The sequence below is a fragment of the Strix aluco genome, chromosome 1 (genome assembly GCF_031877795.1).
Source record: "Strix aluco isolate bStrAlu1 chromosome 1, bStrAlu1.hap1, whole genome shotgun sequence".
NCBI lineage: Eukaryota > Metazoa > Chordata > Aves > Strigiformes > Strigidae > Strix > Strix aluco.
Window position 1 is genome coordinate 149,407,047 of NC_133931.1, and position 25,484 is coordinate 149,432,530.

At 38.4% G+C, this 25,484-nt stretch overlaps 1 protein-coding gene across 4 annotated transcripts in view; it reads left to right on the top strand.

Annotated features, from left to right (window-relative positions):
* Positions 1 to 464: 464 nt before the first annotated feature.
* CNOT10 (CCR4-NOT transcription complex subunit 10) overlaps positions 465 to 25,484 on the top strand; it is a 35,631-nt gene continuing 10,611 nt past the window's right edge. The window contains exons 1-13 of one of the 4 annotated variants that reach the window (XM_074839463.1): positions 466 to 709; positions 6,013 to 6,104; positions 8,894 to 9,055; positions 9,580 to 9,730; positions 10,726 to 10,871; positions 11,744 to 11,830; positions 12,555 to 12,638; positions 13,642 to 13,759; positions 15,513 to 15,662; positions 16,833 to 17,035; positions 21,339 to 21,460; positions 22,102 to 22,278; positions 24,881 to 24,961. In XM_074839463.1, coding sequence (XP_074695564.1) covers positions 688 to 709; positions 6,013 to 6,104; positions 8,894 to 9,055; positions 9,580 to 9,730; positions 10,726 to 10,871; positions 11,744 to 11,830; positions 12,555 to 12,638; positions 13,642 to 13,759; positions 15,513 to 15,662; positions 16,833 to 17,035; positions 21,339 to 21,460; positions 22,102 to 22,278; positions 24,881 to 24,961 — 1,595 coding nt within the window. In that variant the 5' untranslated portion in view covers positions 466 to 687. Of the gene's footprint in view, positions 710 to 6,012; positions 6,105 to 8,893; positions 9,056 to 9,579; positions 9,731 to 10,725; positions 10,872 to 11,743; positions 11,831 to 12,554; positions 12,639 to 13,641; positions 13,760 to 15,512; positions 15,663 to 16,832; positions 17,036 to 21,338; positions 21,461 to 22,101; positions 22,279 to 24,880; positions 24,962 to 25,484 lie in introns of all 4 variants that reach the window. The other 3 variants (XM_074839480.1, XM_074839472.1, XM_074839487.1) reach the window with 3 other exon arrangements.

Here is a 25,484-nt window from a genome sequence, read left to right on the forward strand (position 1 = left end):
GCACCTCAACAACACTTAAGGTAGTCAGGCTGATAATCCACATAAACTAGCGAGTATTTCGAAGGTTTCCTCGTCACCAGCTGGTGACACCCGAAGGAAGCCCCCGGGTCACCGCTACCGGCCCTGGCTGCTCTGGAGGGGATCCGGCACGTCTCAACCGGGCAGGAAAGAAAAAATACGTTCAAGACAGCGGCCGGCGCTTGCCAACCGCTTTAGTGCCGCGGAAGAACCGGAAAGCAGCGACACACAAAGGGCCCACGCCCTTCCCCCAGTCCGCTCCCCCGCGCCCCGCTGCCCCGGGGCCCGCCGACAGGCGACAACATGGTTCCCGCCGCTCCACGGCCCCCCGGGGCGGGGCGGAGCGCAACGCGCATGCGCTCCTCCTCCCCCCCCCCCCCCCCCCCCCCCCGGCGGGAAGCTCTGCGGCGTCCTGACGTCAGATGCGCGGTCCCCCGGCAACGGCCGGACGTCGCGAGGCGGCCGGGAACCCGGAAGCGGCGGGCGAATAGGAGCGAGTGGCGCAGTCAGCGGGGCGGGCTCGGCGCGCGGAGGGCGGCGGTGGCGGCGAAGTAGTCCCGGGGGACAGCGGCCGGTTGGCGGCGTTGCGGTCAGCGCTTAGCACAGCGCGGAGAGCCCCGGCCCTATCGGCGCGCTCTGACTGCGCGGCCGCACCGCGCGGCAGGGGAGATGGCGGCGGACAAGGCGGCGGGTGAGTGCGAGGGAAGCCGCCGGGGCCCGCCGTGCCCGCCTCGGGCCTGGGCCGCCTGCTGCGGAGGGATACCACTCCCGTTGGGGGGCGGTGAGTGCCGGTACGTCCCGGGCGGAAGAAGAAACGGCTACTCGTTCTTCTCTGTGCTGTTTCCTTCCGCCGAGGAAGTAGTCCCCCCCGGCGGCAGGACTGCGGGCCGCCGGCGGCCGGTGTAGCCGGTGTGAAGCGCCGACGAGGTCCCCCGCCGGTGGGCCTGTGGCCGGGCGGGTTAAGGCGGGGGCGTATGGGAACGGGGCTCTCCGTGCCCTCCGCGAGGGGGGCTGAGCTGTTGCACCCTCCTGGCCTGGAAGGGCTCGGTGGGGAGGGAGTTATGGACGTATTGGTGGGGGTGGGTGTCTCCTAGAGCTAAATACCCGCTACAGAAGTTGAGCTTCAGGGTTAATTTGTTAAACCGAGGCATTCGGAAGGTGCTGGGGAAATGTGTTGCTACTTAATCTCTGGAGTTCAGTCTGATTCCCTCTGAGTTGCCGCTTTGGTTTCAGGGGATCAGTCTTTCCTAAACCTGGGCCTGAAAAGAGACTAGAGAGAAATCATAGAGATTAAAAAATAAATCATCCTCTGGTAAACACTCTAAACAAATCTCAAGTGTAGTTGCTGTGTAACTCATTAACATTGATAAGCTACTGTCTTGTCCATCTCCCTTCAAGCAAGAAGTCCTCTTTGCAGGAAAGGCCCTTCCCTCAGATGGCAGCTCAGTGGGGATGGGGAAGAGGGTGCTGTGGAGAAAAGCCAAAGGGATCTGCTTGTGTTCTTTTTTTTCAGTTGGTTTTACGTGGTGGGAGCATTATTTAAAATCACCATAAGCATTTTTTCTCTGAATACTAAATATGAATTTCAGTATCTGAAAAAGATTGTGGGAAAAATTAGTGTACTGTACTGAATGATGTGTACTAAACTATCCTGTATTTATAAGCACTGTAAGCATCTCCTTCAAGAAAAAAAAATGGCATTGAGTTTTTCATATTCTTGTTACTGTTGTTCTCGGAAGGAACTTTTCAGTTTGTACTTTCTTAAAAGAAAAGCATATGCCCAAATGAATCAAAAACATGAGCTATGGCAAGGTATTCTACACACTATACTTGTTCACAGCAGTTAGTTAGAAATAACTTTCCGCTGAGAAGTGTTTGCTTTTTATTGTACGGCACTGAAATCTATAATGTTTATACTAGTAGTGCAATGCTTCATAGAAAAATGTAGTCTTGGTGCCACAAACTGTCATTAGCTTGTGAAGGCTGAACGGTCTGGCTGGTCTTCATACCCTTCAAAATGCTTTTGGAGCAAGACTCGTGATAGATTCCTCCCCTTCCAAGGAATAGATTATCGCCCTCCCTGTAGAGTTTGGAAATAAAAAATAATTCCAGAGATGCTCTGGTGTCAACAGCAGAGTTCATGCAAGATGTAATTTACAGGGCCTAGAAACAAGAGAGCTCAGGAGCAGCAGACCTCGGAGATAGAGAACAGGTGTGAGAAGGGTAATGATTGCAGTCATTCTCCAGGTGTCTTTGGGTATGTGTATGTAGGAGATATAGCTTCTTATTGTTTATGTGCTGTGGCAGCACATAAGCTGATGAGGAGAGCAGTCTTTCTTTTCAGGTGGCAGTCTCAGCTTTTCCTTGTTCTCCTCTCATAGAGCCAGTTTTTCTGAAGTTCTGCAGTCCACCAGGATGTAACTTCTCCAGTAGGAACAACTGCCTGCTTGTGCAAAGCAAACAAGCCTCTGTGACATAGTGTTTCTGCTGCTCAGCCCCAGGATTGGTAACTAGGAAGATAATTTCCTGCTCCTTTAACTTCAAACTCAGTGCAGCAGCTTCCTCCAGATCAAAATCTGAGCAGCTGATTTTTACACCCTTCTCCAGGTTGCCCCTTTTGCCCCTCATCGCTAGCCTGACAAGTATTAGTTTTAGAGTTGCTCTGTACTTGTGAAAGTTGGACAGAATGAAAAGTTAAACAGGTCCATGTGTAAATATAATTTACAGAGGTAAATCGAGTCCTGTCACTTGTATTTCAGCTGATAATTGTAGCTTGTGTGTGGAGAGGAGCATGTCGGTAGTGACTGGCGTGTTGTGTGTTACCCACACCACATGCTGTGCAAGAATGCTGAAGATCACTAGATCTGAGTGAGCAAGTGGCAACGCTGTACGTTTTGCCAGGGAACAATGCACCTACCTGTTTCATTTTTCAAATGCCTCAAGAAATATGGAAATAATAATTTTATTTGCAAGCACTTGATCACCATTTGCAGCCAAGAGAGCAAGAATGCTTTTTTTTCTTCCCCCATTTAAGTGGAATTGGCGGATTCTCTTCAGTATCTTGCACCAGACTCCGTGTGAGATCTCTCAATAGTAAAGATCAACTGAAGCAGTAGATCATGGACTAAACAAGAGTGGCAGGATTACAGTAGATTAGAAGGACCTTTATTTCTTTAACAGGTTTCAAGTGTGTTTGGGCAAAAAGTGTAGAGAGTAGCAAAAGTTTGTTGTTTTGTTTTTTCAAAGGAAAGAGCTATACTGTGAACTATGTCAGTTGGACTTCAGTTTTATTCTTTCTCTATAAGCTTCCAGTTTATGTTTTGCAAACCTGCTTTGTTTACCAAGTCATAGCAGGTGCAGTTGATTGGATTACAGCCATAAAACTGACTTTATAGGAGAAGGGACAGCTCTGTTTTTACTGAAAGTAGTCCCCAGTTTCTTTTTGGCTTTTTTGATGTACTGGCAGACTTAGAGACCTTGTGAAATTTGTAGACCTGTCTGGATTTTTCCCTAGGAAATATATCAAACAGCTATGTAAGTGTTGCTTTTATTACACTTACAAACTTAGACAACAGTCTCTTTGGTTTATCTTTCACTTAAGACATTTTACTTCAGGATTCAGACTTCCATAAGCCCACCTTCGTTTGAGGTGCTGGTTTCATGAACTGGCATACAATGGCAGTAATCAGTAATGCACTCGGTAGTTGATGGCACTCTGCTAGGTAACCCTGTATGCGAGGAACCTCTTGACCAGACCGAGCGTTATCAGCTTCAAAAGTTGTAGAGTCTCAAGTCTCCACACTATGGTTACTTTTACTAGCATAATCTGAAAGGCATGCTGAGCAAGTAAAGCAGATAATGTAACTGTTAGTGTGAAAGTTTGAAGGAAGATGTGTTTCCTTATTCGCTGCTGTTCTAGAGATTGTTGGATCTGTTCAGTTGTACAACCACAAGATTTAGAGCAGGAATCAGATCTAGTCTATATTTAGCTGGAAGGAGAGGTGCTTCTTCCTTTCCTCTTCTGCTGCGGAAAACCTTGGTGCATCAAAAATTTTCTGAGTGTTTTTGTGTTTGAATTTTCTTTCCTTCCTTTCAAGGAAAAGGCGGTGCCAAGTGGGGTTGATCAGTGCCTTATGCACAGTCAGATGTTACTGCAGGTGTGTGCAGTTTGTAGTCCCCTGAGGATCCATCCCTCCAGAGTACTGAAAGTGCTGAGGCTTGTATTTTGTCTAAATCACAGTGTAACTTTGTAACTTGCAGGTGTAAGATTGTTGAGATTTTAAGGGCTCAACTTCATTGGCATCTTGATGCAGGATGAATTACAGCAAAATATTTACAGTTCTTGCTCAAATGTGTTATTGCATAAGGCAATGGAAGGGATCTCGCTATCTTCCCAGCAGCAAGCACAAACTATGAATAGATTACTAAATTTGCTTTATTCCTACTGTGGATGTTAATTGGTGAGTCTTCTGAGGTTTGGTTGCCCCTTGTTGTTTGTCTTATATTTGTAAATTTTCATAGTCAGTAGCAGATGATCCAGGTATATTGGTAATGATGAGGAATGGATTTTGCAGTGGAGCTCACAGATAAGTGTTTTCATTTGTTCAAAGTAAAACAAAATTAGCAGAGTTTGCATTACATCTATGAATTCTAGGGAAGAGAAAGAAGACATTGACTTTACAAAGCCTGCCTAGCCTATTAAGATAGGAAAAGGTGGGTTAGAACAAAGCTTCCACTGCAAAATTCAAGAAATAATTTTCTGCAAAAGTGGCAACCATTGCTCATTTATAAAGTCTTTGTTTCACAAACATTAAATGATGTTTGCATCTTCTAGCATATGAGTTAATGCTCCTAGAAATAAGCTGTCTGGTGTGGTGGTTGTGTGGTGGTTTGGGTTGAATTTTTTTTTCCTCCAGTAGCCTGTGTTCAGTACAAGGAAAGGTTTGGTGGGGTTTTTTCAGCTTCTTTAACATGGAATGTCTATACTGGTTTTTAATGCAACTTCACTGAATTGTTAATTACGTGATGACAAAAGGGTTCGGTAGACTCTGAAAAACGTGTTCAATAGTGACTGAAAGGTACAACATTAGGAATTCTTTGTAAAAGAAACTAAAGACAATTGAAACCTTATTATATTGCTATATAAATGCTCAAAGGGACCACCATCATAATTGCTGCATGCTTGTCTTAATCTGGAAAAGGATATAGTAGAACTGGAGAAAATTCTGGGAAAAACATGTGAGGAAGATGCAGAATAAACTGTTCCTGCTCACCTCGGAAGAGAGATGATTCAAAGAAAGATCTGCAAGATTGGGAGTGAGGTTGAAAAAGTGAATAGGCAGCATTTGCTCGTGTCTTGCAGTATAATCACTAGATAGCATTTTGATGGAGTATACTGAAGAGTACAAAAGTGTAGAGAGTTTTTAAAAATATGTCAGGTCCATCATTGATTATTAACAACGATGGTTCACTTGCAGTCTCTTATTTATGGAGACTTATTCTTCTAAAGCAGGGAGCTGGGTGGAAGTTCCAGTCTTTGCTCTTGGTTTATTATGTTGTTCCCTAAAGCATTCCTTGCTTGCTGTTTAGGAAGCAGCATACAGGATGCATGGGTTTTTCATCTAACCCAGTGTGGTACTTATTTTATGATGTGTAGACTTCACTGCTAGTTTTTGTGCAAATAAAGACAATCCTAGTATGCAGTTGCAGTTTTAAAGATAAATCTAAAATGTATACATTGTCAATTAACTTGCAGGACTTTGGTTATTGGTTGAGCACAGTAATTTAGGTAGGATTATTATATTTCCATTTTATGGAGAGGAATTCAGTAGAAGTATAGGATAACTTGAGATATTTTAGTGTAGTAGGAAGACGGTGCTGCAGTTATCTGGAAAGTTACTTGTACTGGCAGGAGGATCTTGAAACAGCATTTTTAAGCTGAATAGCTGTCATCACATTTGCAAACCTTCTTGTAATCTTCTATCCACTTTACAGATCAAGGTACTGAGAAACATGAAGGAGTGGGTACTTCTGGGATTACTGATCAGGAAAAGGAACTGTCAAGCAGTGCATTACAAGCTTTTCTGGTAAGACAGTCAAACTCTGAGACTTCTGATTTACCACCTAACTGCTAAATGAGCTTATATAATTATTTTTCCTGTTTTCTTAGTACAGTTGCAAATGTATTAGCAGGATATTATATCAAAAGTAGCACAGTTGTGTTACAAAGCCAGTGCATGCATCTTCTGTCTGCTATGGTGTGAGAAGACTGAAGAGGATGCTTTAATGAAGTGTGCAAGAGCACCTTTAATCTTGATTCTCAAAACTTAGTAGCCTTAAAAGCTGTATAATGAGTTAATTTGAAGTAGCAGGCTGCTATTCCGTATCAGTGTTGGAAATGCAGGATCTCTCTGAAGAGTTGATTGCTTCAAGCTAAAAATACTGTATTAAAGAGCTTAAAGGCACTACATTTATTTAAAAAACAGCAACCAAACAAACCTTTTTTGTTTTATTATCTTGCTGTATTCTTTCACAAAAAGCATTTTATACTGTTTTGTGACTTTACATTAAAACATATTCTTCAACACATAATACCTACAGGCAGTATTTACTACCTGTTTTGTGTTTTGTGGAAGATTTTTTGTGTGTTAAAATTCAGTTACCAGGTCTTTCTGTTTACTTCTTTCTTTGTATTGTCTCCTAATTTTATTTAGTGTGGAAAGTGACAGGAAGTGTAATTGCTTTTCCTTTTAATTGTTGTCTCTCTATCTCCACAATGCCTTGCATAATTCAGTTTTGGATGTGTTAAATAGATCAGGGGAAGAATTCAAATACTGTCTTTTGAGATTCCTGCCTGTATGTTTCACTCATTACTTTTATTTTGTCTGGAATGTTGTTACGTGAGGCGTATGGTTACATGGTCCTTAAACTGACTACAGCTGATGTTGTTCACGGATGTCTTCTTGAGTGCTTTCTAGCTCAATTACTCTTTTACAATAACTTTACTTATTGGCATTTGATCCTGAGAACGGAAGGCACATGAAAGGGTTGTCTGTTTTCCACCTTGCCCACAGATCTACGTGCCTTAAATACTTTTGATCTGTTGATTACTTCATCTTTAGTTCTATACTGGTCCAGTTGTATCTTGTTTATCTCTTTTGGTTTTTTTTTTCTTGCTTTAAGAACTTGCTAAATTCATGGAGTTGTGAGGTGGTGACAGATGTGAGCAGAATTAATCTGGTGCCTTTTTTTGTCAATTTTGCTTGCTACTGAGTTGCTGTAAATAGCTTTGTGGACTGCCTTGCATGCTGCCTTATCATATTGCACTTCCAATTTCAGTCTTGATAGAATTACTGTGAAATTGTATAGTGTATTCTATATTCTGTCTAGCAGAATGGAGTAAAAGACTGTTAGCTGAGGAAAAACATCATAAAATAAGCTGAGCATTTAAGGGTTCAAGGTTTTTAGTCCAAGCATGGTTGGAAACCTTGTTGCTGTGATCTGAAAGCTACTCCCATTGAAGAGAAGCTCTGAGTGTGAACACATGAAGAAAATCATTGGGAGATGAACCATCTCAATTAAAGAGGTTGCCAGCAGTTGGGTTGCAAGTCCCTCTGTTTATGGACATGATCACTAGGCAATCCATGCTGTTGATACTTGAGAGTTGTGGAAATACAGCATGTCAATGTACTGCTACATCTCTCTGTAAATTGTCTAACTGTGCTTTCACAGGAGACTGAAGGAACTGGGATGGTTCTGTTGAGAGTAGCTGCAGAATGGCAACTTTCTCAGGAAGAGCAGAAGGACCACAGAGCCTTTCTGTGTTGTAATTCTTCCTTTAATAGAGGAAGTTAGGCAGGAGCCCAGGAGAAGCTCCATGGAACAGCACTTACAAAGGAGGAGGAAGTGGAGAGCGATCGTGATACTCAAGAGCATAGCTTTTGATTGTGAAGCGTTGACAGAGGTGGAAACGAATTTGCTTATCTGATTGACCAGATTGGAAGTAACCTTCATATGGAAGAGGTGAAGGTGATTATTCCTGTATAGGAATTGAACAGCAGAGAGTGAAGGATCATTTAGGCTTAACATAATTGAAAGAGTCTGGAGTTCTCTTTCATTCTACGATGCCACTAAATTTCTCCTGCACAAACACAGGAAAGACTAAAACTGAAAGCAGGTGAGCCATTCTGAAGTCCTTGCTTATTCCCAAGGTCAAAAGGGATTTCTTGTTTAAATCGCACCTCAGAGGAGCATCCTGCTTGGGTCCTAGTTTCAGTTTAGGCATACGTAGGTGATTGAATACTTCATTCAACAGCTAAAACTTGTAAAAATGTTATTTAAACCTGTACTGGGAAAGTGACACCCTCTTTTTTTCAACCTGTTTTAAGCCAACTTCCACAGACTGAGTTGTAACTCACAGTCTCTCCAGATGACGTGAAGAATGAACACAAAGTGATGGGCTGGGATTTACGTATGCAACTGCAGCCCCTCAACGTACATGTGATGGGGAAAGAGTGTGAAAACTGAGGAAAGAAAGAATCTCGAAACTCAAAATAATGCAATGAAGATAAATTAGAATAACACTTTTCTTGGAAACATCTGTTTATAATGGACTACTCCATTTAGCCTTCCTCCACAAAATTCTCTTTGAAGTTTGTATATGTCTGCAACTTTTAGACTTACTTCTCATACATATTAATCTGCATAAATAATGAAGTATGTGGGTAGACGTTTAGTTTGCTTCACTTGCTGTGATGAAAGACATACTCCTTTGCTCTCTAAACTTACAGAAGATGCTTTCATTAAAACTTTGTAGCTTGCTCATTTAAACTTTGTATCTTCTAATGCATGTTTCTGATATGTGTGCAATTTCCAGGCTGGAAACTATGATGCTTGTTTACAACACCTAAATACCCTTCAAGACATAAACAAAGATGACTACAAAATAACTTTGAATACTGCTGTTGCAGAGTTCTGTAAAAGTAACCAGACTACAACAGACAATTTGAGACAAACTCTCAACCAGCTGAAGAACCAGGTAGTGCAAACATATTGACATGGTGCTTGATTTTGAGTATTATTAATGGTGGTGAGATCTTCCAGTGAAATAGGAATAAAACTTCTGCCTCTTGTCCCCTAGATTTAATAAAAGAATAAGGAAATAACATTATTTGTAAACCTGAGTCTTTAATCATTTAGGAAACTGGTTTTATGGTTTATGGTTTTAGTTATTGTTGAAATTGATCTGAAGCTGAAAAGTTTTAGAGATTATAACCATAGGAATACCTGCTATGTTCTTTCAATAGGAAGTTCCTTAATCTGAAATAGTTTGCGAAATAAAAAAAGTGAAATGTAACTTTACCACACAATTGTCAGCTTTCTATTTCATTGTAAATTTTTTGCTGGATTTATGTGGAACAACAATAACATTTATTAGCTTATAACTCTTACTGATCTATCTTTAGATGGATTAATACCTTTGGAATATTTTTTAAAATATTTGACACTTTTTAAAATCATAGGTATTGAAAGTTTAATGAAACAAGTGGGATTTTTTTTCAGGTTCACTCTGTTGTTGAAGAAATGGATGGTTTAGATGATGTTGAAAATAGTATGTTGTACTACAATCAAGCTGTTATTTTGTATCATCTGCGTCAGTATACTGAAGCTATATCAGTTGGGGAGAAGCTGTACCAATTTATAGAGCCTTTTGGTATGTAGACAGAAGGGTTTTGTTCATGCAATAGCTACAGAAAGATCATTCATTCTTTCTCACTATCAGTTTGTGATTTGTAATTTGCCTAATACAGTTCTAAAGCAGTAGGTAGGTTTTGGAATGAAGAGTATGTTTTACTTATATCAAGGACAACAATTGAATTTGAGTGGAAGGTACTCCAGAGACATTTAGCAGACAAATATAATGAAACTGAAAATGGGGTTTTGACAACTTTAAAAGGTATTTATGTAAATAAGATGTCAAAGCTAATCAAATTGTTTAAAATCTGGTATTTTGAGTCATCAGACAACTTCATGGGTGGGTGTGTATTTGCCAGGGCACTCACATTTTTAAGTACTTGCATTAGGTCATGGATAATGGTATGTGCTCATCAGAATATAAAGTTTCCATCTTTTATGAGCTGTGGCACCCTGTGTAGTGGAATTGCCATATTTGTATGAAATAACTTCATAATCCTCATTGAACTTCAGAGGTGACAAGGCTGAGGGGTGTATGTGTGTGTCTCAGTAAATTAAGTAAATGCTACCATTTCTCTTCTTCAATTCCTTCAAGTTTTCAGTATGCCTGTTTGGGACTTACTCTGTGAAACCAGCCAAGCAGAAATGTGTTTGTGTAGAATCCTTTCAGGTTCTGTGGGATTCTGCATATGCATATGGCTCTATCTGTCTATTTAGACACTGGATCTTTGGTGCTTAAACCAATTCTCAAAATCTATAAACACGAAATACTTGTTAAGCTGTCCTTAGTCTATGCTTTTATGCTGATGCTATTTGAATGAATCACCTTTGTTTTTTAGTATATGTGCTTATATACATTGCGTAGATGTCTGTGGCTTTTTTCTTATGTAATATATTGATTTTTCTCATAATATTGCATAGATGCACTTTATAGTCAATTTTTTTTCTTCAGTCATGTTTGAAGGGATTGGTATTAGAGGTGTAAAATAATTTTTGCTACTTTGCTTCATACAGAAGAGAAGTTTGCCCAGGCTGTGTGCTTCTTGCTTGTAGACTTATACCTGCTAACTTACCAAGCTGAGAAAGCCTTGCATCTGCTTGCTGTTCTGGAAAAAATGATTTCACAGGGCAACAATAACAGCAAGAATGGAAAAAATGAGGTAAGCTTAAAACCATATGAATGCCGCAAAGTCTTTGTCAGAAGTATGCTTTATCTCAATCCAAAATTGCTCTTCTAAAATAATTTTAAAGTATAACACTATGTTAGATCACCTGTATATTCAGACAGCAACTTATACATGTTAATAACTGAGTTAATTGTATACAGAAGCTGCTTATTCCCTCTCTTTCACCCTTTTCTCTTACTTCTAAGGAGCTAAGAATTGTTTTTTAAGTTGGAAAAACTGTTGTCTTCAGAGTCAAACATACACAGGTTTCCTTGTTTGTCTTGGATTATGACTATAGGAGACCCTAAGTTTGAAAGGGAAGTCAGTGTCAGAGAGGAATTGCAATTGCATACCATAGTATGGGAAATCAAACATCTTTGTTACATAGCGTCTGAAAGTATGAGACATACTTTCAAATGGAATCTTTTGTATGTGTGCTTTGGAAAAATCAGTAGAATGAGTAGTGGCTTGGAAGTGAAGAGGACACTTCAGTCTTTTCCTGTTGATGGAATGTCACACTTAAGGTAATTAACATTTTAACTTTAAGTATATAGTCATTTTACTGAAGGAAATATTAAAGAGAGACTAGAATGTGCATATCATCCTTCTGGGTAAGACAACTCTTAACATACCTCAACTGCAGAGCAACATAGCATAGCACTAATATGAATAGAGAATTCTGCTCTTCATGGACTGGTGTAGTTGTTCGTGAATTTCGATAAAGTTGTTTGGTGGGATGTGCATTTTTTTGACTATTAAATACTTATTTTTTTTCCTTCATGTGAGATTGATAAAAATAGCTTATGAAAAAATCTGTAAACTGAATTAAAAAGGTGACTAATTCTCTTTATTTGTTTGATACTCAGTCAGGTAATAATACAAATAAAGATTCCTCAAATCAAAAAGCTGAAAGTGGAGCTTTAATAGAAGTTGCTAAATCTAAGATACATCAGGTAAGTGTCTGCATATTATTTATACAAGAACATTAGTTAAGTTTTTCTTAAAACCGAATGCCATCTGCTTCAAATCTAGTTCAGCATGAATTATGATACTGTCTCTCCTTGAATTTCATGTTGTAAAACAGAAGGATGAATTTATCTAGATCTTCCTTGTTGTAAGATCCATGTACAGAAAAAACTGACCCAACACAAAACCCTTATTTCAGTCCCTGCAGTTTATCATAATTTTTTAAAATTATGTTAGCTTTTTTAAAATTAAGTTAGCTGCACTGACTTTATCTGTTAGGCCTCCAACAGTCTAAATCAGCTGAAGGTTTATTTCACTGTACCATTCTGTGGAAGAATATATGAAGAAACAAAATGCTTCTCTATCATCATTCACTTATTGGCATGTTCAGTTTAGTAGATACATGTCTGGGAGTAAAAGATTAGGTTATTTTATTTAGCTTGTCATTTTAAGTGCTAATATCTGTGTTTGAATATGGAGTAGCTGCTGACCATTGAACAAAATGTGCATCTGCTTACTCTAAATACGAAGCCTGTAAGTTGTTGAAAGTCTGAATAGAATTTCTTTTTTAGGAAGACTTTTTGAACAGCTTTTTACTAACTATTTTTAAGATGTATATAAAATATTCTGTAATAAATCTCTAGATACGGTTCATCTTGCAAACCTGCACAAGTTATTGTTTTCTATTTAACAAATTTAATTTTTTAACAGTATAAGGTGAGAGCCTATATCCAGATGAAGTCACTAAAAGCATGCAAAAGGGAGATCAAGTCTGTTATGAATACAGCTGGGAATGTAAGTATTCTTAAGGCTATTGTTTTTCTAGTCTAGACCTGTCTTCTATCTTAAAACTGAATTTCCTGACTTCCTTTACAAAGAAAGGTCTTATTGAGGATGGATGTCTGAAATAACGTAGTCAGTTGGGTAATATCTTTTCTGCAAGCATAATTAAAGTAGAATTTTCTTATTGGCACTGTTCTCAGTTGCTCAGAAAAATGCACTTTATTGTTAATGATACCAAAATAACACTGAAACAGATAATAAGCAGTTAATAAACAGATTCAGTTTGCTTTATAATTTAAGCAGTGCAAAGCAAGTTTTAGTCTACTATAAATGTTAAGGGTATTACAAACTTCTGATGTTGGCAGTGGTTTAAACCAGTTCACAAAAGATCAATTCTGGGATACAATTTTTTGGGCTTTTTCTTTTTGTTGAAATTTTTTGGAAGCTTACCTCTTGCTAGAAAGCAGTTTCTTTTTTTATATAGGAGTTCTCAACTCAGAATTACGTCCACCATCCCAGATAAATTCTACATTAACTGAGGAGCAGGGAATGGGAGGAGAGCACTTCCCTTTTGTTGCCAGTCTCAACAGCTGCTAGTTTGACAGAAATCCTTCTGGATCATGAGGTCTCTGTTGGCAGACCAGGAAGATCACAGCCCAGGAGGAGGTTGTTGAACTCTGCAGGGAGGGAAACTTGGGGAGGAGTGTACTAGAAGACAGGTTGGAGAAAGATCCTCTTAAACAAAAAGGAGATCCTCTGCACTTAGCCTTTGCCATGACAGAGTTCTCTAGAATAATGTTGGGTTTTAGAGCAGTAAAAAGAGTATGCATAGTTTTGTAGTTCAGAAGAGGTAAGTGTTAATCATTGGCTCAACAAAAGAAATGCTGCTTCTTGAAAGTATGAGGGCCTAAGCCCATGTATATTAAAATGGCAGCAGAGGCAAGCTGTTTGTGGAGTGATTTAACACTAGCAGTAGAAATCATGAGATAATTAACTATTGTTTTCTCCTTCACAGTCAGCTCCTTCTCTCTTTCTTAAGAGCAATTTTGAATATTTGAGGGGCAATTATCGTAAAGCAGTCAAACTTTTAAACAGTGCAAACATTGCTGAACATCCAGGCTTCATGAAAACAGGTAAAATAGAAAACCTTCATCCTGCAAGTACTTAAATGTGTAGTATAAGATCAACGACTAGTCCTATTAATTTTAAGCATATTAATGATTACTTGAGGGAGTAGGCCCTGAATGTCATGGGTTTATATGCTGGATATATTTTCATGTTTCCTGTTGTGCTCGTAACACTGTTCTGTTTTTCATTGAATGTTCTTCCAGACAATGCAGTGTTTGTCTATGAAAACATATTTGTGAAGGTGTAAATGTAGTATTTGCAAGGCTCAAATTTGTGTCTCTAAATCAAGACATGAAGCAAAAGGCAACCTACTAGGTCTAGAAATGAGATTTCAGATTGTACTCGGAGAGGAGACTATAGCAGTTGTAAGGATGATTGTGGGGGAAATGCAAATGTTTCATGAAGTGTTAGAGTTTGACTTCTGTTGTATGCCATTTTAAGTTACTTTTCTATCTAGAAAGTATATATGTGTAGACATGCACAGAAATGTAACAGCACATAAATGTGTGTAATTTTTTAGATATAGAAGTTATCTATATACTATAAATATATATGCTGTGTATATACACACTCACTGTATATGGTGTTATTTAAATATATTGAGATTTTAGTTGACTGTTTAAAACATCAGTTGAAAAATATGGAGAGGAAACTTGTGGCAGTAGAGAGTTAGGATTTCAAAAAATACTTGTACTGTAAAACTACTGAATTTCTTTTCTGTGTTCAGTGCTGGTTTTGTGATAGCACTCTTAATTTTTTGTGCTGTAAGATCTTTCATCTAGTAGATACTGCTGCACAGATTGCAATTGGGTGATAGAAGTTGCAGAGTTGACCCTCTGAGTAAATTTTTTTAAACTTCTTATCTTAAATAAGTTTTATAGAAAACATTCAAAATATTTGTCATAATGCCTATTCTGACATATTTTGACACTTAATTTAGAATTTACTGTAACTTACCTTTCTGAGCATTTTTATGCTTAAAGTTATCTTTAACTTAAGATTTACTTTGATATAACTTTTGCACCGGCTTTTTTGCACAGTAGAATGTTCACTTAATAGTCTTGCTAGATTATGATTAAAATAATGTTTAGTTAATTTGTTAATGGTCTGTTTCTTGGTTGTCTGGATTTTTAGGGTGTGGGGTTTTTTTCTTTTTTGTCAATGGTAACCCTGTAAAGCTTCAGTTACCAGCAGATAAGTCAAAAGTTTTAATTTTCTGTCCTTATTTAGAAGGAACTTCTTACAGTGTTACCTGAACATGATATAGTTAGGAAGGAGAGTGCATTTCCTGCTTGTATGTTTAGGTTGACATATTTGTTTATTTTATAAAACTTAGGCAAGTAACATCATTTGAGAATTTCCATTTTACAAGAGCCATCTGTTAGAAAACTGGAAGTGCTTGCATGATAAGTTCTGTGAAAACCTTCAGGTGAACTTACTTCAACTTGCAAACTGTCAGATTGGCTTTATACCTGGCTCTTCTAGAATATGGTGCACAAAATCTGGAGGTCTGTGGCTGCTTATATATAGGTCATTTCAGGTGAACTATCCAAGAGAACTAGAATGGTATACAGAAATATAGATTATTAAAATGCTTATGAGGCAGGGACATAACTGCATAATCAATTAACATCTTGCTGAAGAACATGTTAGATAAACCAGCATAATATGCTGACCCGTGGGAAGAGTGGTGGTAGCATTTTAGGGGCTCAGTGATGTTTTTCACTTTATGAAAATGGTCCTTTGCTGTTCTCTCAGGTGAATGCTTAAGGTGTATGTTCTGGAACAATCTTGGCTGCATCCACTTTGCAATGGGAAAGCACAATTTAGGAATTTTTTACTTTAAAAAAGCCTTGCAAGAAAACGATAATGCATGTGCACAGCTAGGAACGGGCAGCTCGGATCCAGGTAAGACTTCTAAGAGGTGAAAAAAGGTGATGGAAGAGGGGTGGGTGAATCAAGAAACAAGAGAATAGAAGCTTTCAGTAATTATCAGCAAAATTCCTGTTCCATCTCTCTGCAGAGGACAGGATAAGGAGGGTAAGAATTTTTATTGTGACTTGATTTCAGAGTATAGTTGCTGTTGCCAGAAATAGATGATGATTAAATATGGGGGTTTTTTTGCTGTTTTCCTTGATGTGCTATGGGGCTGGGGCAATTTCTTCTCTCGTTTGTAGTCTTTGACCATCAGTCGGGGAGATATGACAAAATGAAGTTTTCGTGACCTATTATCATTAAAAATGTTACTTGTAGTCCTGCTGTGACAGTAGGTAGAATCATCAGGATCTGAAGGATGGAGGGGGTGTGTTTGTTTTTTGTTTGGGGGTTGTTTTTTTTTTTTTAAAACTTGGAAGATACAGAAAATGTGGAGTGCAATACTGTTAAATTAGCATTTGGAAGGTCGTGTATTTCTCAAACTCTTTTACTGAACAATTCCAAGACATGTGTGAGAAATGTTGATCTATTGTTTAGTTTTATGGTTAGTTTTATCCATCTACTTTTGTTTTAAGCATACAAAAGACAAGAAAATAAACTTTATAATAAGTTTTCTTGCTTTGATTAATAATACTTAAGGTTTTTCTCTCTTCCCAATAAATGATTTCACAATGAAGTGATAATTTCTTAACTACTTTAAAATCTAGTTACTATCACACATTCTACTGTTTTTCCTATTCTTCCCCTGGCCCCGTACCTAAGTGCAGTCTTAGGTACCAGTGTGAAGACAGCAAATGTTTTATGCTTGTTAACAGCAAAGTAGTTTTCTTCTGGAATTTATATGAGTAACGAAGATGTGTATTCTCACAAATCTGGGATTCAATATAAATATATGACATTTAGCTTGAGTGACAAGGAACATAAATGGTTAGCGTTTAATGTACTTCAACCTTTATTAAGAATACAGTTAATCTGTCTTTGGTATCAGCTTTGGGGAAGGAATTTATTTACAGAGGGAGGCTGGTGAATTTCTGCAATGAAAGGGATTTTTGGGTGTTTCCCACAGCTTCCTCCCTCCTCCCAGAGTTATGCTTTCTGCTCTCCTGAGCTGCACATCCAATATGATGTAATCCTCTTCTGCAGGTAAAAAATTTTCAGGGAGACCCATGTGTACGCTACTGACTAACAAACGGTATGAGTTGCTCTACAATTGTGGAATTCAGCTCTTGCATATTGGGAGGCCTTTAGCTGCCTTTGAATGCCTCATTGAGGCAGTCCAGGTTTATCACTCAAACCCTCGTCTTTGGCTGAGAATAGCAGAATGCTGCATTGCTGCCAATAAAGGGGTAAGTAGATTTGCAAATTCCTTATTTTGATTGTAGTTATAAATGTGATCACAGAAAGGAAGAAATAATACCTTGAGCTGAACTATGCATTTTAAAGGCCTAATGTTGCAACACCTCTGTGTAAATCCAGATTAGTTTTTTTTGTGTATATGTATGTTTGCATGTTTAATCTGCAGCTGGAGCAGGTGGAGGAAAACCACTGTAGAAACAGTGTCTAGAGACCCAGTGTTTAATTGACTTTCCTAAAATTAGAGGAGTTTGAGTAAGCTATTAGAAAGATTGGCATGAGATGAAACAAAAGCACGTAAGTGGCTGTTAGAGCTGCTCTTCTATAAAGTTACAAGTGTTTTGCTGGAGAGACTGGTTAAGCCTGGTTTTGTTTCGGCAATATACTGTCACACTCCTTTGGCATTCCAACTCAATCTGAATGGGTAATCCTGAATTGGTTTGAAGCACATTAGATTTCTCCAAATCATCTAATGGTTTACCTTACTTTGTCTTGAAATAATTTTAGAAATAAACATAAAGACATTATTTGGAAAGAAACTTGTATTGCTCACTAATGAGGCATCACTTCATAACAGGAAGCAGTATGTTCTTTCTCTAGTGAATGCTTTCTACTTAAAATGTAGATACTAACATTAATAGTTTGACTTAGTATTTATGGATATTTTATGATGCCTCAGCTTTCCACACTCATTTCACATTGATTGCAAAATCTTGGGGTTTATGTATATTTAAAGATACATAAACCCCATGTAAAATAATAGATGGTATATACTGAGAACAAACATCAACAAAAACTCAACCCACAAGTAATTCTTTTTTGTGTGAACAGAAGAATTAAACTTGCTCAAGATTTTTTGTCTCTACTAAATTCTGTACTTCCAAGGATTTCTGTTCCTGGATTGCAGGAATAACAAGGTGAAATTGGAGTCAGTGACCATGTGTAGTATCCAAGGAAGGAAAGTTTTTATGGCTGCTCTTGGAGGGTTGATACTCCCTTTGAGCTTGATGCACAGAAACAACTTTGATAGCTTTTGTTGCTGATAATTTGACATGGAAAGGTTGTTTTTCGGAAAATTTTGGACTGGGACATCTTGGATTTTTACATTTAGACTCTAGGAATTGCATTACCTCTACTGAAACAATGAGGTTCTACCTTAAATTCTAGCTGGAGTAGTAAGAGAAAACATACATCTATCCAGTAGAGATCCTTTGTCTCCACTTCAGGGCTAGATACTATGATGTAAAAGGTATGACTGAAAGTATGTTCCTTCTGTTTTAGCAGACAGGTTGTTTTGTTTTTTTTTTTGATGTTTTAATGAATATGGTTATTGGATTAGACTGATGTTTAGAAGACTCATTTAAAACCAAAATACAGCACTGTGTTGTAGAACTTTATTGAAAGATGCAAAGACGCTTGTAGAGGACTACAAGTGTTTGGTTAAAGAGAAGCTTCCTTCCTGGGATGGTCTTAATTAATTAATTTACAGGACATGGACCTGCACATGCAGGTCCAGAGGAGGCGACGAAGGTGATCAGGGGGCTGGAACACTTCCCCTATGAGGACAGGCTGAGAGAGTTGGGTTGTTCAGCCTGGAGAAGAGAAGGCTCCAGGGAGACCTTATAGTGGCCTTTCAGTGCCTAAAGGGGGCCTACAGGAAAGATGGGGGAGGGACTCTGTATCAGGGCGTGTAGGGATAGGATGAGGGGTTTTAAACTGAAAGAGGGTAGGTTTAGATACAAGGAAGAAATTCTTCACTGTGAGGGTGGTGAGACACTGGAACAGGTTTCCCAGAGAAGCTGTGGCTGCCCCCTGCCTGGCAGTGTTCAAGGCCAGGTTGGACAGGGCTCTGAGCAACCTGGTCTAGTGGGAGATGTCCCTGCTCATGGCAGGGGGTTGGAACTAGATGGTCTTTAAGGTCCCTTCCAACCCAAACCATTCTGTGATTCTGTATTTACAGCTTTCCTGATGTACAAGTAATATAAAATCCTTAACTTTTTTTTTTACTGTCTACTGTAAATCCACTGTCCAAATTAAGATGTGGCCTCATTTTATAGGACTAAATGGATGAAGATAACAAGATATGCTCTTATTTCCACTGAAATCTTTGCATATGATCTTCCTTCTCTCCATGCAGCCAAAACTCATCTAAAATTTCATTCTTTTCTCACTCAGTTGCTGCTAGAGGTTGAGAGGGGTAAGACTGTAGTGTGGGTAGCCTAAAAGTGGCATAGGCTGAGGGAGCTGAGATCAGCCTTCTTCATCCCGAAGCTGTCGTGATCACAGCCACTGGGGAACTGAATCCCTTAACTGCTGAGACTTGTTGTTCCTCTGCCAGCAAAGTTTGTGGAAACCTGCTGACAGCAGATGTGTTGCATGTCCTCTGGGGCATCTTGGTTTCAACCTGTTGATCCATGTCTGTTAGGATAAGCCTGTATGTTAAAATTCAGAGGGGTGAGGACATGATCGTTCATTCGTAGAACAGAAAACTGCACCAAAATAGTACGTCTGTGAAATTAAGAGATACTGTACTTGATGTGCTGTTTAACTGTAATTCGCTCCTCCTGTGTGTGGGCAGGATGATGTCGTCTATAATTACATGATCCCATGCAGTTATTTCCACAGTATGCCCATTTCACTTGAGGTGGGTGGGATTAATTGAACAAACAGCTATATTCACTCTTTTTCTTCTGTCCCCGATTTCTCTCTGTTTTCCCTCTTTGAGTGGCCTCTGTGCCTTCTTTTACTGCACGCTATCTGAATCCTTCCAAATACAAAATTTGTAAATTTTGTCAGATGGTTCTGAGTTTTATAAAGCACAGTAAGTGCAGGAAGAACAGCTTTCTGATTTTGCAATTTTCTCTGTCTATCCTACTGGTTACAAATCACGCATAAAGAAGACACAGCTGATCATCTCCAGTGGAAAGCTGGGTATGGGGGACAGGATTAGTGTAGGTTTTGTGGCAAAAAGTAAAGCTGGGATGCTCTCATGGGTCACTTCATTTACCACAGACTAGCCAAAGCAGTAGATCGTCCCAGGCTCCTGAAGCCTATCTTTCTTCCTCCTACAGTTGTGATGTTGTGTCATATACCAGGGAGCTTGAATTTGGGTCACGAAACCAGCTTACTGTTTCCCAAATTCATAATCTTACAAGATAAAAATTAACTTTGGATGCTCCTTAATATTAAAGGCAAAGGGGAATTGTCTTTAAATTATAAGTTAGATTTGCAACATAAGTGAGGCCCTGAAGTCAATAGTGTGTTTAATTTGACCTTGTAACTCAATTTGCAATACTATTCCTTGATATCTAAGTATGGATTCATATCTATGCTCTGAACACCATACAGAAAAGTAATTTTACTGAAACTAATTTTCTCCCGCTTTAGTGTTTCAGTTTATAAAATATAGATGGAAGATAACTCCCTTCCTGCAGTTTTTTTAACAACTTTTCCAAAATATGTGCTTCATATCCAAACTAATTGTATGTATTTTTATATTTGACAGTAAATACCATTATAATGTCAATATTCTTCTTCACAATAGGTTCTGATAAATTTTTGGAATAGTGTTAGCTATTTAAAATACAGATTTAGCATGAGTTTTTCCTTCCAACTGTGACTCTTCATCACGAACTTTACTTACCAACAAAGTTGTTAAGATGGCTCATGGTAAAACAAACAAATAAACCCCAGTAAATATGGTGTAGAGATAATTGGATGGGTAGTTAGGGTGCTTTAAGTTCATTCAACCCCCAGAATGTCTGCATGCTCAAAAATCTGTTAAACAAGTTAATTTAATGGAACTTTGCATATGTTATGGTTCAGCTTCATGTTCCCCCTGGAACAGTTTGAGAGCAGCTTTTTCAGAGAATGTTTTGAATGCTGTGTAAGCAGAGAGAGAAGATCAGAAGCGTTGCAGTGCCAATTCTGAATATTATTTGGCTGATCATATGATTTCTTTTCAGATATCCTGGCAGTTCTTTGAATAAGACTTGGTTCATTGTTCTTTTGCTTTCAAAACAGAGGAGAAACTAGGTCAGTAGGCTATCAGACAAGCTGTCAGAACTAATCTGTGGTTACGCTGTGTGCAGTAAAATCCCTCTGCAACACAAAGACAATAGAAGGTGCCTGATCTTTCATGGTACTTAAGATTTAAAACTGTACTCATATAAACTAGTAATTCTTACACTTTAGCAGGGTTCAAAGTCTTCCAGCTTTCACTTATTTTTGTCAAGCTCTCATTTAACAGCCTTGATATTTTGTGATGTTGTTTGGTGTTTTTCTTTTTCCTTTTAGACATCAGAACAAGAGACTAAAGGTCTTCCCAGCAAAAAGGGAATTGTGCAATCTATAGTAGGTCAAGGCTACCACCGTAAGATAGTCCTAGCATCCCAGTCCATACAGAATGTTGTTTATAAGTAAGTATGTTTTCCACAGGCTATTTATCTTGTTGTCATATCTTTGTTAAAGATACATGTCTGCTTATCAGCAGGCTTTAAAACTGTCGTGGAATAACTGTTCATTTTGAAATAAACAATGTAGTGAAGAGAGGCATGCTAAAATGCTTGAGGAGTCCTACTTAAACATCATTTGGATGCCTCCTTTATGATGGCCAGCAGAGGGCTTAACTGTGTAGCCATTGTAACTAAGAAGGGCATTAAAGCTTAAAATTGATTTATCTCAGATTTATATTTCCAGTTAGTTAAATCTGTCCTCTTTTTCTTACTTAAAAGTACATATTTCCAGTAATCCACTTTAGAAAAGTGCAGGAAGAATCTAGTAGCTCTGCCATAAAACTTCAGGAAGTGAAGTCAGGAAAAACAAGAGAACTTATTATGTGGTTGAATCTGCCCACTCTATTTGGGCATTGTGGTGTACCTTCCATATATAAGAATAGCAAGATACATACGTTTTCATAAATTAAATGTGTTATATTAAAACATGATTTAACTTTCTTAGGATAGAGTTTTCTCTGCATTCAGATCTTTCTGGAGCTCTGTTTTTATTTTTTAATTTAGTAGGATTGCTACTCACTGGCTAACTTCTGTGTCTCTTTAAGTGATGGGCAGTCCTCAGCAATACCTGTAGCCAGTATGGAATTTGCAGCGATTTGTCTACGAAATGCCTTGCTGCTACTGCCAGAAGATCAGCAGGAGCCAAAGCAGGAAAACGGATCTAAAACTAGTAATCAGCTGGGGGGAAATACAGAAAACAGTGAAAGCAGTGAAGCATGCAGGTAAACAGAATTGCTATAAACCTTTCTTTTTGTCCAAAGTAAACTCTGGGCTGACAGTCTCTGTCTGCTATCTATCCTGTTTGGCAGCAGAAAAAAACCAACGTATTTTTAAATTCTCTTAGCAGTGTTGGGATATCCAAGGAAATTATTTAGCTGCTTGTTGTTTTAATTGCTCGTATGCTAATTTAAGAATAAAATACTGAGTTGATTCCTATCATTCCAAACAACTTTAATAAATTAGACAGTGAAATTCCTTTTTTTCACTGGCCATCTTTTTTTCTGTGCTGCAAATGTTATGTTTTCCCACACCCTCCTGCCGCGCATATTGGTATTTCTCTAATTGTAAGTGAAGTTTCACATGTTACAGTGATTTTGTGTGTGTGTGCACGTGCGCCATGTACTTGATTCAATATATAAATGTAAACATTTCCCCATGATCAGATTTGACATTCATCAGCCCTAGTATGCTTTGTGTTTGTTTTAGACTAGAAATGGGAAACTAGATTTAGAAGATAAGTAGGAAAGCAACATGGAGCTATTGCTTAATAAATTGCATTTTACAAAAAAGAGTTTAAGAAAAATTATTTTTTTCCTCCTTAAAGCTTCAGAAAAAGTAACTTGTAGACAATGCATGTTAAATAGCAGAAAGGTGGTGGGGTTTTTTTGCATTGATCCTGATACATTCCGAACTTCCTTTTGAAGGATATCTTTGGCCATAGCCTGCACTTCTCATTAATGACCACTTTGAGAAGGGAAGAGTTACAGTAACTAATCTGGAAAAAGTGGCTATGTTGGAACTTGAACTACTTAAAGTAATGAAAAAACACAATGTTTTTGTCAGAACTAAGGACAGATAAATTTTAAGAATATAAGATCTATTTGTCACATGGCAGGATTTACTGCACATATGCTGTGTTGCGTAGGCACATTGCGTGTCCTTGTATATTCTGAGGTTGCCTGGAGAGAGACTAGGGCTGGGGGTTGGTGTCTGTTACTGCTATAACAATATTTGAAGGCTGTTCTCTGTAACCCTTTTTTCCCAATGACAATCTTTCCTGTCAAGTGACCAAATGATTTATAAAAGCCTGGTGGGTTTTTAAAATTTTTTTCCTTACCAACATTGGAGGTTGTGAACTAACTTCCCCTGGCAAGCTGTATGCAGCTGATTGAGATGAAGCTTCTGTGGTTTAAATGAGATTGCAGTTTTAAGCTTATGGGGCCCACTAAGGGGCAGTGATGAAAACAAAATGGTAGCCCTTACTCAGACAAGACCTCCTTTTTTGTTTTGTTCTGGATTTGTTTGTTTTCATAGGAGTGAGGAAAGGAAACATGCCCTGTATGGAAAGACCCTTTACTACCTTCTGCTTTCAAAACCAGTTGCTTCTTCAGCTTAAAAAAAAAAAATTTAAAAGAAGACTACCTTATATCTCCCCATAGTCATTGCCAGTTTCAAAATACCCAGCAACAAAGCAGGCTGTTCTTGAATTTGTGTGTCACGTTCTGAAAGGTTCTCTAAGGATTTGTTCCTACTGACAAGAGACCCTCTGTGAGAGAAAAGTAAAACATATAAGGCATTTGAAGAAAATCACACTAATTGAAGAGGATGGTTTTGAAGAAAATCCCACTAATTGAGCAGGCTGACTCTGTGGCAGATTCTTCTCTTATGCACAAGAAAACAGTGAATATTTTCAGTGGTTAAGGGTTTTTTTTAAACTAACTTTTGGCAAAGGCATGAAGTAGATACACTACAACAGTATCGAGTACAGGCTTTCTTGGAGTCTGTTGCCTTCTGTTTTGAAGGTGTAAGTTGGAGTTATTTTACCTGTTTGTAACAAACAGATATGAAATTAGATCAATTAACAAATTCTTGTTAAGTAGACAGACTCTGTTTCAATTCAGATTTTTAAATTTTTTTTAATCTGTTTCTAAACCTTAGTGTCTGTCTCTGCCAAGGTGTAAGCTGTTAGCCTTCTCTTCAGTTCCCATTCCAGAAGGAGGTTCTTTCAGCTTATTGGAGAGCAAAGTTGCGTACTTATTAAATACAAAGAATACTTGCTCCCCCCGAAAAGCCAAGCATAATTTTTAAAAAGTGAAATTTTATTTTAAAAAAAAAGATATTGAAATAAAAGGGCAGCTAGAAGTCTAAAGGAATCAGTAACACTTTGCGGGTTATCTTGCTAGAATATTTATGTAATTAGTTTTTAAGATGTCTAGGGAGAGAATTAGGTTACTGCTTTTCTTACAGGTTGAAAGAAGAGAGGCTACAAATACAGCAAGTTCTGCATCTCTCCAGTTTAAAGTTCTTGTCCTACACTGAACTTCAAAAATTGCTCAAGGGTGTGGAGAATGGTGTGGGTTGTTTGGTCTGTCAGTCAAATCCTTCCCAGCAGATGTCCCCCTTCTTCATTCTCAATTAGAAGGGTTAGGATAAGAGCATGTGCCTCAACTTCTGCATAGCTTCATTTCCCTGTTGTTTAGGCTACAGAATTTTTGCTGTCCTTTTAAATGGAGTGAATAAATATCAATGCTTATTACACTGAGATTTTTTAAGATTAATTATTTACATTCACTCCTTACAATTAATACACTGTTTTTATTCTAGCAATAAAAGTCATGAAGGGGATAAATTCATTGCAGCTCCACCTTCTTCACCTTTGAAGAAACAGGAATTAGAAAATTTAAGGCAAGTAAACAATTACAGAATATTCACCACTAAATGAACCCCCTCTGAAATTGTGCTATGATTCGGGAGTTGTTCCTAGTTTTTTGGGGCTTTTTTAGGCACTTGCAACATTGAATTGTAGCTGTTATTCTAAGGATGTCTTTTTTCAAATGTGTGTGCTTACTTTCTTCTGGGCTTTGAGTCCAAACAAATAGAAACCATCCAGAATTTCAATTCAGAAGGTAGATCAGTCTGTTTCATCCCACTATTATGGGCTTGGTATTATATACTGAGGGGAAAAAAAAAATCAAGGCCCATAAATGACAAAGCTAAAAACCTGACAATGGCTGTTGTGATTGGTGGAAGTGGTGGAAATTACTGTATGGTACCTTTTCTTTTAAGACCTTGATAAGGCTAGTTTGGAATTCAGCCCCCACAACATTTTGTGCTTGTTGGATGGAAAAAAATTGGAAGTGGTAAAAGCAGCTATGCTGCTTTCAAATGAGAGCAGTGCTACTTTCAGCAGGAGTAAAACCATAGTTTG